Below are 17,094 nucleotides of genomic sequence, written 5' to 3'. Positions count from 1 at the left end.
GTGGCAAAAATATGTGACCCCTAGTGGTGAGGAGGAAAAAGAATTTGTGCTCATTCTCCAGCCAGGCCTCCTGTCCTTTTTAGTCTATTATATTTTAGTAACAATGGTCCCACCAGAGGGCGCTGCTGTGCAGGGGAGGATTATAAGCTTTCAGAAGTTTTCCTGCGTCAAAAATGTTGTTGAGCATAAGTTAATAATAAATTCAACTATAATGACAATGACACACACAGTTTTCATATGATTTCTACTTGTGAGTAGAGGATGCCTTCTGCTCCCTCAGACTCTCTCACACTTGGAATGCTGCTGTGAGGATCGTGTTTTTTGACTTTTCCAGTGCATTGAATCATCCAGCCCCTGCTGCTGATAGACAAGCTAATAGACATGGCAGTGGACTCACAACTCACTTCCTGGATAGCGGACTATCTCACAGACCTCAGTATGTCAGGTTGGGGAACTGCAGTCAATTTTTTTGTATGTGCACAAATGTGCTATGTGTACAGGCTGTAAAAGGATGTGTAGAAGTTCTTAGATGACACTGCAATTGTGGCATGTATCAGGAATGGACAGGAGCAGTGTCATGGAGCGAACCAGTGTTGTGGTGACTCTCCATCTGGATGGCTGCTTTGCAGGGATGGAGCCTCCGCTCATGGTCATTAACCACAGTTTAATTCAATCATTAACATTTTCAAAACAAAAAACTTGTGTATCATCTCTACTATCTATCTAATGGTGACATTAGTAACAGTACTTATAATCTACTGAAGATTTTGATTTAAAGCACTTGAAGGCTCCAAAAAAAAAAAAAAAAAAAACTTTTGCTGGGGTTGTGAGCTTTGCCCACAAAGACTTTCTGAGCCTATGGACAAAGCTGCTCTCTGGACAAGGTCCTTAAGAACACCAAAGAAGGCCTCTTGTGTCATCACAGCCTTGTTTGAAGCTGATTATGACATATATGTCATAAATGTTTCATCAGATGTGTGTCTTTTCTACTCAAAAGTCTAAACCTGTGTATGGAGCCGTTTTGTTTAAAATGCCAGCCAAAATTGACAAGCTCAGTCACCAACTTAATACATTTGTCATTTTCTCCTCAAAGCTTAAAGGAAACAAGTGAAAAGGGTGGACTGATCTGTATCTGTCAAACGCTGAAAAAAACTCTTATTCAAAAACATATCCAAATCTCTGCAAGCTTATTTTTGTTAAGTGCAGACCCCAATTGACAAAGACTAAGGTAGGACCACTACATTTATTTGACTAAATACCATATTACAATTTACAGCAGTAATAGCAATAATACATTGCTCCTCCTTTCATCTGACTTGTTATGCTGTATGTGTATTATATCAGGGTAAAGGAGTTGCTGTTGCGGTTGCTTTAAGTATGATGGGGTGACATGGTGGTGTGAACAGGAACTTGTGACATGTCTTTGCGAGACGCAGGGTAGTCTCTGCACAGGTCTCCAGTCCATCACAGGGCTAACACAGGAGACAGACAACCACTCACACTCACACCTTTAGCCAATTTATGTCTTTGGATGGTGGGAGGAAACTGGAGTACCTGGAGAGAACCTATGTAGACTTCATAGAGTGATTAAAAAAAAAAAAAAAAAAAAAACTTGCTATTTGATACTATATATAACTCAATTTCATAAAAACATCTGATCCAGTGAGTGATTTCAAAAATAAGATTAACCCTCACTGCTTAATATAATCAGTTACTCAGTCAGTTGCTGTTAAACTTATCCATGATATCTGTTTCAAATATTTATTAGGATATCTAAAGGGTGTTGTCTAACATTATTGCATATTTCCAATTAATTCCATCTGGCATCTTAAAGGCCCAGGTCCAGCTTTAATACTTACATTCCTCAGTGGCATTAAGAACCACTTCAGAGTTTGGGCATCTAGGATTTCATAAAAGAGGCAGGCCATGTTTTCTAGTGACTCCTCTAAAACAGTTTAGTTGAGAGTAAAGCACAAACATGGATGAGGGCAGTCCACATTTCAGCCGATGTATTATTTTAAATATTTGCACTGCCACAAAATGGCATTGGACAGATAGGTACATGTAGGTAAGTGATGCGTAGCAGTAGCAGTCACCTTTAAGTTGCTACGTACTATATGTAATGGATCTGAAGGAAGCATCTAAAACCTGTGGTTAAGACTGATGAGTGTTTACAGCTCATTGTGGTAAGAACTGGAACATTCTTCAGACGTTTCGATCATGTCATAGAAAGCTTTCCCAATTACAGCATTATTAGTGCATATTGCTCCTCCACCCCTGGCCATCTGCGACATCTCCCTGTTCATATCAGCGATGCAGGTGAAGAGACCACTTTGAGTCGCACACCACTTGGAGTGATCCACAGTGTTACTGAAGGCTTCCAAATCCAGGAGCTTTACATCTTTCACATTTATCACATGATAATTGATACTGCAATTGGATTTCAGAGGGCGACGCATCTTTCCCCAGCTCTTGACATACAGAGTCTCCTTTGCATAGTTTGCAACAAGGCCAGAGTAAAGATCTACAATAGAATGGAAAACAAAACAGAAACACAATACTGTTCATCAATAAATTTAGGACTACCATGTGTCCACTTAGTGTGGACAAAATGAATGATTACACTTCATACATACATATACGTGAATACAAAACGTTTCACAAGTTAACCACAAATACATACCATCTGCAAAACGTGTGTATTTTGCCAAGCTGAGGAATTTATGACCTGTCACTGAAGTCAGCCACTGCCCCCTAGACCAGGGTGCTTTTTTTGGATAGCAGCTGCGATCTGCAACACACTTCAGCTCCGTGTGAAAGGTTTTTGGGATCTCATAGTCATAAGAGTAGGCATGGATGTACTTGAGCTGCAATGCTGACAATAAATACACAATACATAAATACATTATTATCAGCAGGGTAAAACGTGGCAATGAACTGGTGCTCACATACCTATTTCTCTGAATTGATCATAGGCGTAAGAAACACACATAAATATTTGAGCGTTATCATTTCCATTATTTGGCCAGAAGTTCTTCTGCTGATATGTTGGAAATTTTGGTGTACTGTGTGAAAGCCAAACCCCAGTTTGTTTGTCCAACATCACAATCCCTTGAGAAGTCGAGAAATAGAAAAACAAGGCTTTGTTACATTTAGATGTTTGGGACCATGAATGCATTCACACGGAGCATTGCCTACCTTTACTGTGGCCAAATGATGCAGAAACAGCATAGGAGTTTGGAGGCTGATCATTGTACAGCAAGTATCCAAAACCTTCAGTCTGAGAAAAAAAAAAAAAAAAAAAAGAGAGCTCTGAATCCATGTTAAAAAGACATACCGTATACACTGCAGAGTTTGTATTCAACGCCTTGGATGTGATGATTTCTTTATTAGTTTCAAATGTTGCATTGTGGTCAATATACATTATTTTACAAAAAATAAATACTCTCTACCCTTACAGGATTTCCAGGGCCCAGGACGAGAAGCATCGCCACAGCATGATGCTGCCACTACCATGCTTCACAGTGATGGTGTGTTTGTGGTGATGTACAGACATTTTGACACTCTTCTGTAAAGCTTTGACTGTTGAAGAACCTGTGCAACAGCATGCAGAGTCTCTCCCATCTCAACTCCTGAAACTTTAACTCCTTCAGAGCAGTTACAGGTGTCTTCATGGCCTCCTTCACTAGTCTTCTTACATGTTCATTCAGTTCCCACAGATAACCTTCTCTACTCCATGTTCCTTCCATGTTCCTTCAATTTCTTAAGAATTTATTCAACTGAATTCCAGGATATGTTCAGTAACTTGGATTTATTTTTGTATGCATCCTCTGACTTTTCAATACCCTTTTCTCAGATTAGCTTGGAATGTTTTTTGGTCCTCCTGTAACTGTGGCCAGGAATCGGCCAGTGCCTGAACCTTCAGATTTCATTCAACAGCCACTTGAGACATATTCACTGCACTCAAGGGATCTTCATTTGACTAAATGTGAACCTACTAGGTTCAGTTGGCTTGACCTCTGTTGAATTCGGCCAGTCAATGGAAAGGGGGTGGATACCTCAGTATCAGGCTGGACAATAACCTGAACTTTAACCAGCACACCACAGACATCCACAAATGTGGGTCCCTCTCTGTCAAGCCCCGCCTTCTATTTCTTCTGTAGCACAACATCACTGAACCAGTTATTATATACTGTGCCACCAGTTACTTCACCATGCTCCCCGTCACCAAGAGAAACAAGCTAATTAAAATCAACCATACATGCTGTAAAATAATCGGCCTCCTCACTCCCAATCTACCAGCCGCAGTTGACACTGCCATCGACAATAACACATGACCACAGCCCCCCTCAACTCATGTTTCACACTCTGCCACTCCCATCTGGTATCAGATACAGATAAATCACAAAAAGACACGTTTCACCAAGAGCTTCATCCCCATAGCCATATCTGTCCTGAACAACCTCAGCAGGAGATAAAGGAGTTTTTGTTTTTTTGTCATCATGTCTCTCATGTTGCTGTTGTGTTATCTGTGATATTGTGATTTGTGTTGGGTGTTATATGTGCTTATATGTGCTATGTGTACAGACTGTAAAAGTAAATTTCCCTCTGGGGACAATGCAGTCACATACTTTACATCATATATATCAATTATATGATAACAGTCCATACAGAAAGCAATAAAAGGAGATTATATCTATTGAATACTTTTTATACCTTTCTTATGTAGAAGTCAAGAAGGGGTTTCAGGGTATATGCCAAAGTGCCAGAGTTACTGTTGATTGTCTCCGTGCTGTGTCTCCATCCATTGGTGCTCTCATCCATGTACATATACGACAAACCATCACCAATTCTCTTGGGAAACTTGTATAAAATATACCTGTTGGGGTTGAGGTAAATACAATACAATACTCTTATGTATTCAGGTAAAACTGTGAGTAGGCAAAAATATAAACTAACCACAACACAATATGTACACCAACCAGTCCACTTCGTTTCCATTGTCATCCCTGCATTTCACATCTGCATCACACCTTTGAAAAAGGATCCCAGCACTTATGAGGAATCCCATCATTGCTGTCTGAAAGAGTCAAACATAATACAACAGTAGGCCTTATAGGCCTTATTTGTAATGCCACAGAAAGCAAATGATCTTAATGATAATGTAGTGGCTTACGTGGTATATACAGTAAGCTATCAATAGATGCTTCTTTTTACTTTTATTCCAAACAAATCTATCAGTGACCCCTTTTAAATGGAAAAAAGTGCATTTATAATCTTTTCACTTTTCACTTTTTTAAATTTTTTATTTTATTTTAATTATTCACCTAATGTTTCAAATGATCAGATTTAGTGAGAGCTTGAAGGCACCCAGATCCAGCATTCATTTCTGTCATATTATACATGATTTCAGAGAAATATTTAAGAAAACTGGAGGGTGTGTGTGTGTGTTAGCTTGGTAAGTGTAGTTCTGCATTTCCGCAAAGCTCTTTCCTAGACTTGAAACCATGAAGCCCTGCAACACACCCACTTTGAAGAGTATGTTTGCAAGAGAAGCCAACAGTTGACATATTAATAAACACACATATTTATGGCCCTCACAGTGTAACTAAATAAGAAAAACAACTCAAAGATTCTAAGATTATTTCCATTTAAGGATACTGGGCCACATTAGACTCGGAAAGACTTTATTCATTCACAAGGGAAATTGCTTCACAGGGGGTCGGTTGCACATAAAAAACACTCTTGAAGACCACTAGTAAAAGAAAAATATGCGTAAAAATAAAATAGTCATAATATTAATTAAATAAATGCAGTAAATACAATAGGATACTACATTATACGTAAGAAAACATTTCATTGAATGCCAAAATACTTCGTTATCATTTAGTTTCATGGAGCAAAAAGGACTGTTAATAAAAATTGAAGCTTTAGTCGCTATCAATAGCAGTCAATCACCAAAACTATCTGAACTTTTGAAGGAAACAAGCTAAATTCCTTTAATTCTGCCCTAGGTGATTTTGACGAGCACCGTCTTACCTATATTCAGAAATATAGTCAACTTTGTCATTTCTAAAGTTTAACACTATGTTTTGTATTTTCTATCTCATCTGAACGTGCTCGGGTTATGTGTCATCGCCGCTACTAAACGCCAGGTTGCTTTCACGGGAAGTCAGAGAACAGGCTTTCACATTTGTAACCACGGCAGTTGCGAGTCTTTCTAAAGTTTCCAAGAACAACGAGCTCTTCATTTCCACCACAGATTTCCTGCGAATGAATACCTGCGAAGAGGCTTTTGTCTTGGGCAGGCGGACACAACGATAACCCGACATCCCCTTCCACTAAAGGCACCATCAGGGTTTGATGTCGCGGAAATGAAAGGACGCATCGAATTGTGTAGTCGCACCGGTGTGAACTTAAACACGGTTTAAACTGTTGCAGACGAGGCGTTGAAATCTTTGGTGTAAACGAGCCTTAAACAAACAACACCTGCACAGAACCAGTGGAAACCAATGGACATGGAGCTGTGCTTTTTATTCTGTGACACCAAATACTTATTGTATAAAGCTAAGGCAGAAACAGGCTGCCTACACTTTGGGTCTCACTCCATTTAGTCATTCATTTTGTGTCGCTGATCTATCGCTTGCAGTCGTTTCTTGGTTTGGTTTTGACAAAAAAGCACTTTGTAGTTTCAGGAAGAGATCCTGTTTCCACTCTTTCTAGTACTTGGTACAGACACTTAAGTGTTACTGAGTATTATAGAAATTATGCCCTGTTTAATTAAAAACTGATTAGATTTTGTTATTTTATAGAAATTACTTACTACTAATTTCTTACTACATTAAGAATATTGTGTTTAAGCAGTTTTAATGCAAAGCCCTGTTCTTAAACAGTAGTTATGTTATCATCTTATTTCTAGTATACTGGTAACATTTTACTCACAGTATCCATTTCCTTTCTCTGTTAAGTGTCGACCTGTCACACAATGCTGCTCTGTCATATATAGTATTCTGTAACATGAAACATCCACATCCCTATCAGCTGCTTCCTTGTTGCTCATTATCGTCATCAGATGTCTTATTATTCATCTATTCATCTATTCTTTTTTTTTTCCTGACAAAAGAATGCTGATATGCCTGTTATGACCTAGTGGCGCTGAAAAGGGTTATGAGCCTTGATTCCTAGCATCATCCAGTTTGACTAGTTTGTGTTGAATACTGACAAACATTAGGACAAACGTTTCTAAGGCAGAGCACTCATTGTGAAAGTGAAACCTGGTTTGGCACTATCTGTATCAGTACACCATCATCTGTCATGTCCTTGGCATTACAACAAATTCAAGTATGGGTATTGAAATTGGTGTAAGCCCTGACAACAACCAAGAAGTTCTGAGTCAAAACAACAAATCTGATCTTTTAAGAAAAGATAAGATAGTTCTTTAATTAGTCCCGCAATGTGATTAATTTATTGAAAATAAGATTTAATCAGGAACGTCAGTTTTCGTTAGATAATAAAATTGACTTTTGGATTGCAAATGTGAATCAAGTTGGTGGCAGTTTGTACTGTTTCAGAAATCACCTTTAAACAAGACAGACAAATATATGTCTGAATTAATATTAAGAATAGATTAAACATTTTCAAAAGCTAATCCTCAACCAGTGGCAGAAGAGCAAAGAGTGTCTGGTGTCTTAGCTAATGATCCAACAAGATGACACAGTATGACTGTCATGTCAGGTCACTAGGTGACACTGTTCGCCCAGAGCAACAAACATTTCTGTCATAGAATTAGCTCAACTTCCGCGCAAGGTAAAACCACTGTGGCAGTATCCGCCCATGTCAAATGTGACACAAGAGATTAAATACAGATTGGAGGTTTCACAAACGTTCCTCTCTCATTTGACATAATCTCTGACTTTTAGATCTCAACTCCTTCTTGAATATATTCAGAACTGGTAGTATTTCATTTTAATCTACTAAGCACCAAGAATCATAATTGAAATAATGCTTATTAAGTGCACGGTAAAAGCTAAATTATTGTAATTATATTTAATTATTGTATAAGTGAAATATTTTTATCTTGCATCTGCAATGGAAGGAAGTGCAAAGGACTAAAATAAGGGGTCTGTATTTGTATCTGCATTTTAACATCAGTTGAATAAAAGAAATGAGGTCTATGGTTTAATCGGCTAATTATAATAATACATATGTTGGCCAAATGATAATCTGAAGCATAAATTAGATTACAGTTAATTTATCCTTTATTTACCAGGATGAGTTTGTAAGTACTTCACTAGGGTCCAGGTAGTTAAGGAACTATCAAATAATTCAAACACGCCTTGCTGTTTTGTATGATATTGACGTCTGATTTGATCCTTATGTGTGCTGATGCTTGCATATTACCTGATAACACAATAAATCATCACATTTAGCCACGAACAGGACCATCTGATTCCAAGACTGATCCAGCTCCAGTCATTCTGTCTTTTCTTATTGTTCAGCAGCCAATGTAAAAATCCACCGCCTGTCTGAAGGCCTTGTAAATCAAGGGGTTGCGGGAGCAGAGCAGCCCTCCACCACGCCACATCTGCGGCTTCTCTCTGTTCAGATCCCCCAGACAGGTCACCTGGTCCTCATAGAGCCGAGACACGCACCACTTTGAGTGATCGTGGTAGGACTCGAACAGGAGCAATGTGGGAAGTTTAACCTTTCTGATGTTCATGGTGTGTTTGGGCAGCGAGCAGTTGGAAGGCAGGTCTTCACCTTGTGTCTGCCAAGACTGCACTAGGAGATCGGCACCCAGGGCCTGAGCCACCCAGCCTGTGTAGATATCTGAATGAAAGCCAGCCAGTGGATTAGTTCAGTTGTGACAGGATTTTTGAAAAATCACATTAGAAGCATTTTCATTATAGGAAACCTTACTTAGCTGGATGTTTTAAATAATCTTATTTAGGCTACAGTATATAAAATCGTATAAAACTAAAACTCATTAGCACATCAAGCTCATCTGATCTTTTGCTTTTGTATTTTAAATAGCATTACTATTTTTACCTTTACAGGACCATACACATCTTACAAATAAGTACAAATTAGTACAACTTTCCACATTGTCACATTGTAGAAGGGTCACAACTCCTGGAAGTAGAGAGCACTCTCAAAGGTCGTATTCATATTGAATAACTACAGTTTGTCAGACAGGTCAAAATGCAAGTTGCAAAAAGTCCAGCAGCCCTACATGAGGAATATCTTACCATCCACAAAGTGTTCAGATTTGACAAAGCTGACGAACTTCTCCCCACGGACGGAAAAAAGCTGCTCCACTCTCTTATTTGAGGCCAGCTGTGGTTTGGAGCCCTCACATAACTGGGCCAGCTGTGGCAGGTCAGCCAAGAACGCAGCGGGAACAGAGCAGTTATAGAAACGTGGGTAAAGGTAGACCAACTGCTGCGCTAGAGGTTGAAGAGTATTCATGACAAACAGGAGAGAAATAACACACTGTATGTCACTGCATTAAATGCTGGTATTAACAGTATTCCTTACAGTCAGAAAGATGGATTTAAATCATATTATCATATTTATAATGGTGTTTCGGGAGATAATAAACTCATCAAAACACAATTATGAATAAAACATACTGTCTGTCCATTTGTGTTAAGAAATTCTACACATTGGACTTCAAAAGGAGCTGTCAGGACCACTGATGAAGTCCATGTCTATCTGAATTTGTTGTGCATTTGATGACATGGGTTTCTATTTCTCAAAGTGCAGATGTGTTTCTTATCAAATATGTCCTCAGATAGTAATGCCAAAGAACAGAGAACAAATAAATGGCACAGGCAGTCTGAGCAATGTTCTGTAAGAACCTACAGAAGAAAAACACCACCATGTACATACTAAAAAATATATTAAGAAAAACTAGTAAAATTAGTAAAAAAAAAATAATAGTAAAAATGTGTGTTTTGAAGGTCCGAGCACATAGATTCATGTTTGCGTATAGAAAAGCCACTGATAGCATTACATAACATCATTGTGTGACACTGTAAATAATGCTGTTTTCAGCAAACAGAGAATTTCATGGTTACGTGTTCAGAGCCGGAGAAAGCTGGGCCCTGTTGCTTCATGAGTGTCCACTCACCTACACGGAGGAACTGTTTATACGGGTAGGTCACACACAGAGCAGTCTGGCCGTTGACTTTGCCAGAGGAGGGGTAAAGGTATCCTCTCTCAGGGAATGAGGGAAAATGGGGAATGCTGTGCGACAGCCAGAAACCTTGAGAGCGGTCAAAGAGCAGAACCCCTGCAGGACGTGCACAAGCATCTCTTTACACACGAGTGAACATTGACACACACACAAACACACAAACCAGCATGCATTCCCATCAAAGCTGTGTCGGGGCAGTTGGTAATTCAAAGTCAACAGCAGTTATCAGGCAGATGCTCTTTGCCCGTTTCCTCCCCTCTGACAGCAGAGCCACATTGATCGAGTGTTGGCAAAGCTTGACAAGTAGTCTGGAAATGCATCCGGCATTAACCGTGTCACACACAAAAACTGCAACAATATTCATCCTACGTTCACTAATGTATAATGCAAACAGAACTAGTGTACCGTTATCATGTACAGCAGGAAATGGTGTGACTTCAGTTCTATGCATGTATTTATGTTAAGTACAAGGGTCTTTAATTGCTCCACATTAGAAAAGGGTGAAGATTTTACCTCAGGTGCCCTCTTCACAAAAACAAACACATCACACATCAAGGGTGTGAAAATTGCAATAAATAAATAAATAATAATAATAATAATTGCTTATATATTTTTTTTATATATATATTTTGTATCTGGAATTTTAAAGCACATTAGATGAACAGTGATTGCTATGACACAATGTTGGTATTTTTCTATTAGAGTGTTCAGATATGGCCTTCTCATGCAGCACAATGACAGTGTCTGTATATACATATAAAAGTGATTTCTTTTCCTAATCCACTCTACCTTTAGTGTGTCCATATCCATGGATGTAATCCAGAACTGGTGGTCCATCATTGTAGAGTCCATAGACTGAGCTGTTAGACTGAAAGAAAAACTTGCTTTATACACCTCAGGGGATATGATTTGTCCTTAAAATTTCAGACGTTTTGAACATGCAAACCTTTTGAAAACAACAACACAAACAGTTTAAACAGCTGCTTCTTTGGGCTTCATATTTACTGAACAGGTAGGTCAGAGAATTGATCTTCTAATCTATACTACCGGTCTAAAGTTTTAGAACACTTCAATATTTCTTTCCTTTTCTATTGAAATGTATGAGGTTTAATGAAACAAAACAATTTAAGTTAAAAAAATATCATGGAATCAATATATAACCCAAAATCTATTCTAAACTTTTGACTCACCAAAGTAACCATCTCTGACTGATTTAAGATGTTACCACAGTTGTGACATTCTTTCTTTCTAAATTGGAAATCAAATACTTTTTAAAGTTCTTCCCAATTTTGAAGTAGAACTTTCCAGAAATGTGTAGCTCTTGTACGGTGCTTTGCTTTCACTCCAGCTCTTCACAAACCAGCTCCAGGGGTTTAAAGTCTAGAGACTGGGCTGTCCACTCCATGTTTTCAATCCTTCCATCTTGTTTTTATCCTGAGGAAGTTCTGGTTTAGCTTGGACTAAAGTTTTGGGTCATTATCTTGCTGTAGGATGAATCCCTGACCAACTATACCAGAGGATACAGTGCGCTGCTCTAAAACCTTTGACTGGTAGTGTACCTAAAAATGTTATTAAACATATTTGACAAAATATCTTGTCTGTTTTCATCAAACAGACACCTCTTTTTGAGGAACTTTCATCAGTTCCTCAAAAAGAAACAAAAGAGTGCCCACTCAGCAATACGCTGCTATTCTAGTTAGTAGAATCTAGTTAGTAGAGTAGAGTTAGTACATAAAATCTACTAGAAGAACAGGGACATGATCTCACCTGATAAGTCTTTCCTGCATAAAGCTGGTTCAGTGTGTTCCATATGGCTCCTTGGCTGGTGTTGACCAGGAATTTACTCATCTGCCAGCTCCCCACTGATGAGTCCAGGTACAAGTACTCCACCCCACTGCCAACCTCACCAATTCTATGCCTTGGCAGTTTGTAAATGATAAACCTGAAAAGGGAAGATGGCAAAGATATGCAAAATCCAGTTAGTTACTTCATACAGTTCACGCCTTTGAGTTTGGATTTGTACAGTCAGCCACAAAATCACACAACTCACATCATTCAAGTGAAGCATGTGTCTTTGAAGCTTTATCATTATATATAATAAATAATATCAACTCACCAATCAACGGGCTCACCAGCTTCATTTCTACAGGAAATCTCAGAATTAGACGCTGTGTGACAAAGCAACCACAAAACAACTACCTGGAAGTATAAAATGTAGTGTGTGGCCATCGTGTGCGACTCACACAGTGTTGAGTGAAAAAAGGGAATCTGAAAAGTGTGTGTTCATTATGAGCGTGTAATTTTGAATATGACTACAGCACAGCTGCTTGTGAATGCAAAACAGGAAGTCATGAGATATGATCACATGACAGGGGAATACTGAGAGCAGCGTACCGAATGCTGTTTACCAAATGTTTCCATGTTGTAATTTTACTGAGTAGGAACCTTGAGTGTAAATACTTAATTACTTTTCTTTCTGCACTGTTCTTTAGATTCAAAGTTTTGCACCTGTTCAGCAGCTTTTCAACATCACCATTGTCATCTTTTATCATTAGTGATGGGGCTGCTGATCATTCAGCTGGAAACCAGCTGGTTAAAGAATTATCCCACCATGTAAAAATGGCCAGCGGATATAAATACTCTCACTTTTGCTAAAGGGATTGATGAATTGTGTAATGATTTAGAAGTTGAAACGAGACTCAAAGTGCATGAATGCGTCACTCTTTGTCTGCATTTTCACTTTTCAATAAAACCGCACACTTACATAGTAACAACATCAGAAATTGAGTATGGAAAATGTGTTAAGGTGACAGAACGTCTTCAAAGATTATGGGACAAATCTAACATTGACTGAAATTCATGTCCACCATATAGACACTCCCTTTAAGCATTACCAGTAAAGATAGACACGTGTGTCTGAGTTTTTCAATGTCAAGTTTTTGAGTTCAGTGATAAAACGCAGCAAAGGTCACGATATATACAGGCAAAAATACGTAATCAGAAATCCATTTTGTTTTCTCTTTGTGACCGGTGTCACAAAGCAGGAGGGAGCATGTCTGAAAGTGTACTCAGTACAAAACAGGTTGAACTTGATACAACTGAATACAACTCCCAATAGCCTGAGTGCAAAGGTAGCACCACCCTCTCTACAAAATCCTCATCCATGGCAGAATTATGACACTTTTCCTGGTGAGGGACTGAGACGTTCAGATAGACGGCAGGTAAAGAGAGGAGGGCACCATGGCTTCCCATCAGGTAACTACTCATTAAGTTGCACAAAGAAAGTTTTGATTTTCTTACACAACAGCTCATGATTGCACTTTTAGATGTGAATGTTTAATCACTGGAATCCGCATTTTTGGGGTCAGTGACCAAAGGGTCAAACCACGATCTGCAGATATTCTGCTTTTAAACCAGGGGACAAATTAATGAATAAAAACTGTATTTGTGAGAGCTATTACCATATGTCACAAACAAAAGAAAGAAAGAAAGGTGTACAGTTAAAGCTATTTAAATGAAAAAGAAAGATAATCAAGCAACATATACATCAAACGTAGCAGATGCAGAATACGTGCACTGTATTAATAATCTACCCATGATGCATGCAGAACGTGGAGTTTGTGCGAACAGGCTATGGAAAGAACTTAGTGAAGGTGCTGGTCATCAGGAGGCAGGGAAGCCACCACTACATCATCGAGCTGAAGGCTGATGTGGAGCTCACACTCAAGTCCCGCAAGGATTATCTAACCGGAGACAACTCAGACATCATCCCCACCGACACCATCAAGAACAGCGTCCATGCTCTGGCCAAGATCAAAGGGGTGAGTGTGTGTAAACTCAGTGAGGGGTGAAGATACAAATTGCAGACACACTGTGTCAACTTTCTACTCAGTATTTCCATTATTCCACAGATAACCATTTCTGCTCACAGAAAGTAATAAAAGACAGTTAACTCTTGTCCACTGTACGGTTATCAACAACTAATCACAAAGTATCTGACAGTAGACATCTAACATTTCAGCAATAGGTTGATACGTTAATATGTATGAAAGTTAAGTCAAATATATTAACTTATATTTAGAAGCATATTCTCCAAAACTTGAACAGGACTTAAAACTAAAGAGCAGAGATGGACGCACAAATGGAGGAGAAGTGTGTTAATATTTTAGCTGAAAACTGTAATCAGACATGAAAGAGCCATCACTGAGGAGACATTTATGTTTCACATCTAATGATATTAGCTTTATATACTTCCTGGCACAGTACGTTCTTTGTCATCCAGGTTTGAACAGTCGACTGTAGTTGTACTTCTTTTTCCCTGCTATGATTTTCAAAGGGTCATTTCCACATACTGAATAAAGTACATTTAGGTTTCCAATGGGACCCTAAGTACAGAGGTATTACATTCAATGTCATAACAACTGTTAATATAGCTCGGTGGAAGCTAATATGGTCTGGACTATCACTTGCTATAATGTTTTTTCTCCCTTATGTCCCCATTATGCTCAAACTCAATCACTGTTAGTGTTTAAATTATCAGTGATTTTTATCAGTTTGGTTATTGAGGTGCTTTTATTTATAGCCGTGTCACTCGAATTGTTTCCATCTTTTCAGGTGAGGACCATCGAGCAGTTCTCTCTGGACATCTGTCATCATTTCCTGACCTCCTTCAACCACGTGCTGAGGGCCAAGGTTTCCATGGAGGAGGCTCCGTGGAGGAGGGTGGAGAAGGTAAGATCTAATCCGGATCAGATCTGGACCAAATAGTTAGCTTTTGATGGCTATTTAATCAGCACTATGGATATAGACGTCCATCGTAAAACATGATTTATACCGTGCGTTTTTTCCCCCTCAGAATGGGGTACAGCATGCTCACGCATTCATCTTCAGCCCAGAAGCTTGGCGCTTCTGTGACGTTGAACAACATCTCAATGGTAAACACACACACATGCACATAGTTTAAGCAGGGCACTATAGTATATACTATAGTATATAGTATCATGGAGTTAATGTCAATGCAGTGTTGAAAATTGTTGATTAAATCCTCAGTATTTCAGATGTCCTCACCACTACTGAATGTTAGCGACGCTGCTTATGATGAACCCCATTTCCATAAAAGCATTTCAAAAGTTTGCTTATGTTTCTGAGTCGTCCATACTCACTGACTCTGTCCCTTATGCAGGCACCCCTGTAATTCACAGTGGGGTGAAGGACATGAAGGTGCTGAAAACCACCCAGTCTGGCTTTGAGGGCTTCCTCCGAGACCGCTTTACTACTCTGCAAGAAACCAAGGACAGGTGTTTCTGCACCTCTGTCTATGCTAGGTGGCTCTACAACACTCAGCATGTTGACTTTGATGCTGCATGGTAATTACCTGAGTTGAGACTTTATTCATCATAATCATTCATCAACATCTTAGTTTCAAGTGGTTGCTGGTGGAGGCATTATTTGACCAAGTTCAGGGAAACTGGGTTCTTAGCACAAAACAGGATGAAAAGATTTTTTAAGATTTTCTTTTCTAGATGGGAGATGCATTTGATTAAAGTCCTGAGTGTGAACTGACTCACCACTCTCTAATGATCACTTCATCACCCTTATAGGAAGCGTGTGAAGGACACAATTATTGAGAAGTTTGCTGGCCCCTATGATCATGGAGAGTTCTCACCCTCTGTGCAGAAGACCCTTTACGAAACACAGGTTCTGGTCTTGGATAGAATTTCTCAGGTAATTCCTTAAGGTTACAAAACAAATAAGCTGTTTGTAGTCAGACATGCTGGTTCCAAAAAGGAGGCTGTCATGGTTGTGCTGTCTTTTAGGTGGATGAAATAGAGATCGTCATGCCCAACCAACATTACTTCACCATAGACATGACAAAAATGGGGCTCGTCAACAAAGATGAAGTAAGTTCTGGCAGAAAAAAAAACATTTCCGGTTGTGTAATCATTAGAATAACAATGAATGAACGAAGGTTGCTGACATTACCCCCCTCTCCTCTTACAGGTACTTCTTCCTCTGGACAGCCCCTCAGGCAACATCACAGGAACAGTACGCAGGAAACAACAAGCCAGGCTGTGAGGGCGCCTACTCATTCAGAAAACACTGCTTCTTTCATCTAAATACAATCCTAAATGAGATCAGAAATATAAAATGCAGTCTTTAAGTTCTCAATACACTAACTACAGTTTCATGGACCATAATTCTTCAACCCAATTGAACTAATTTTAGATATTTTAACTGCTTACAAGGATGCTAAAAAAATACGATAAAAAAAATATGATGATGTGTCAACATGCCTCAAAAAATCTCTTGTGAAATCAACAAAGTGGCCTTGCACACTGGAGAACTGAGTCTTCCACAAATATAATTTTAGAGTGTTAGATTTTTTCCCCAACTTCATTGACAGCACAGAATCCACTGAATAGAAGATGACCAAGATGGACTGAGATGGACACACAACATCAATGTTGCTGCTGATTCAATGTTCCAAACACTTGTTTGAACAATATATATATATATATATATATATATACAATATATATTTGCCACTGCCATGTTCTCTCCCTCTCAAACTTTTCATGTCACCTGATTACCACCAAAAAACAATGTTTTCCACCAAAAGAGAGATGATCAGATGAAGCTTTTACATAATTAGTTTGACAGTAATAGTGTACTTTCCAATAAACAGGTTATGCCATCCATCTCAATATGATTGAAAGTTCCTTCCATTCAGACACATGAGGCATTTTTGTCCTGACTGGACTCTTACTCTACACTAATGTCCATGTAAACTATTTAGTGATATATCTTTATTTTTTTAAATCAGAATTCCACCTTGACAGACAAATGATTGTATATATACTGTTAATATGCAACGGAACAATAAATTCATGAACTGA

At 38.8% G+C, this 17,094-nt stretch overlaps 3 protein-coding genes across 3 annotated transcripts; 1 reads left to right on the top strand and 2 right to left on the bottom strand.

Moving 5' to 3' along the window:
* Positions 1-1,238: 1,238 nt before the first annotated feature.
* On the bottom strand, positions 1,239-7,027 carry LOC125008933 (deoxyribonuclease-2-beta-like). The gene is made up of 7 exons (XM_047586345.1): positions 6,943-7,027; positions 4,983-5,080; positions 4,717-4,879; positions 3,199-3,280; positions 2,953-3,111; positions 2,684-2,875; positions 1,239-2,524 (listed from the first exon to the last, which is right to left on the bottom strand). The coding sequence occupies exons 1-7, from the start codon at positions 6,949-6,951 to the stop codon at positions 2,172-2,174; spliced, it is 1,056 nt and encodes a 351-aa protein (XP_047442301.1). The 5' UTR covers positions 6,952-7,027; the 3' UTR covers positions 1,239-2,171.
* Positions 5,671-12,520, bottom strand: dnase2b (deoxyribonuclease II beta). Its single transcript, XM_047586344.1, has 6 exons — positions 12,315-12,520; positions 11,966-12,140; positions 10,988-11,066; positions 10,133-10,294; positions 9,249-9,446; positions 5,671-8,829 (listed from the first exon to the last, which is right to left on the bottom strand). The coding sequence occupies exons 1-6, from the start codon at positions 12,425-12,427 to the stop codon at positions 8,495-8,497; spliced, it is 1,062 nt and encodes a 353-aa protein (XP_047442300.1). The 5' UTR covers positions 12,428-12,520; the 3' UTR covers positions 5,671-8,494.
* Positions 12,521-13,298: 778 nt separating this feature from the next.
* On the top strand, positions 13,299-17,094 carry uox (urate oxidase). Its single transcript, XM_047586346.1, has 8 exons — positions 13,299-13,453; positions 13,807-14,019; positions 14,813-14,929; positions 15,054-15,132; positions 15,381-15,564; positions 15,799-15,922; positions 16,015-16,098; positions 16,199-17,094. The coding sequence occupies exons 1-8, from the start codon at positions 13,439-13,441 to the stop codon at positions 16,271-16,273; spliced, it is 891 nt and encodes a 296-aa protein (XP_047442302.1). The 5' UTR covers positions 13,299-13,438; the 3' UTR covers positions 16,274-17,094.

Source organism: Mugil cephalus, chromosome 6 (assembly GCF_022458985.1).
Source record: "Mugil cephalus isolate CIBA_MC_2020 chromosome 6, CIBA_Mcephalus_1.1, whole genome shotgun sequence".
NCBI lineage: Eukaryota > Metazoa > Chordata > Actinopteri > Mugiliformes > Mugilidae > Mugil > Mugil cephalus.
Note: the sequence above shows the minus strand (reverse complement) of the source record. Positions and strands in the feature narration are given on the sequence as shown.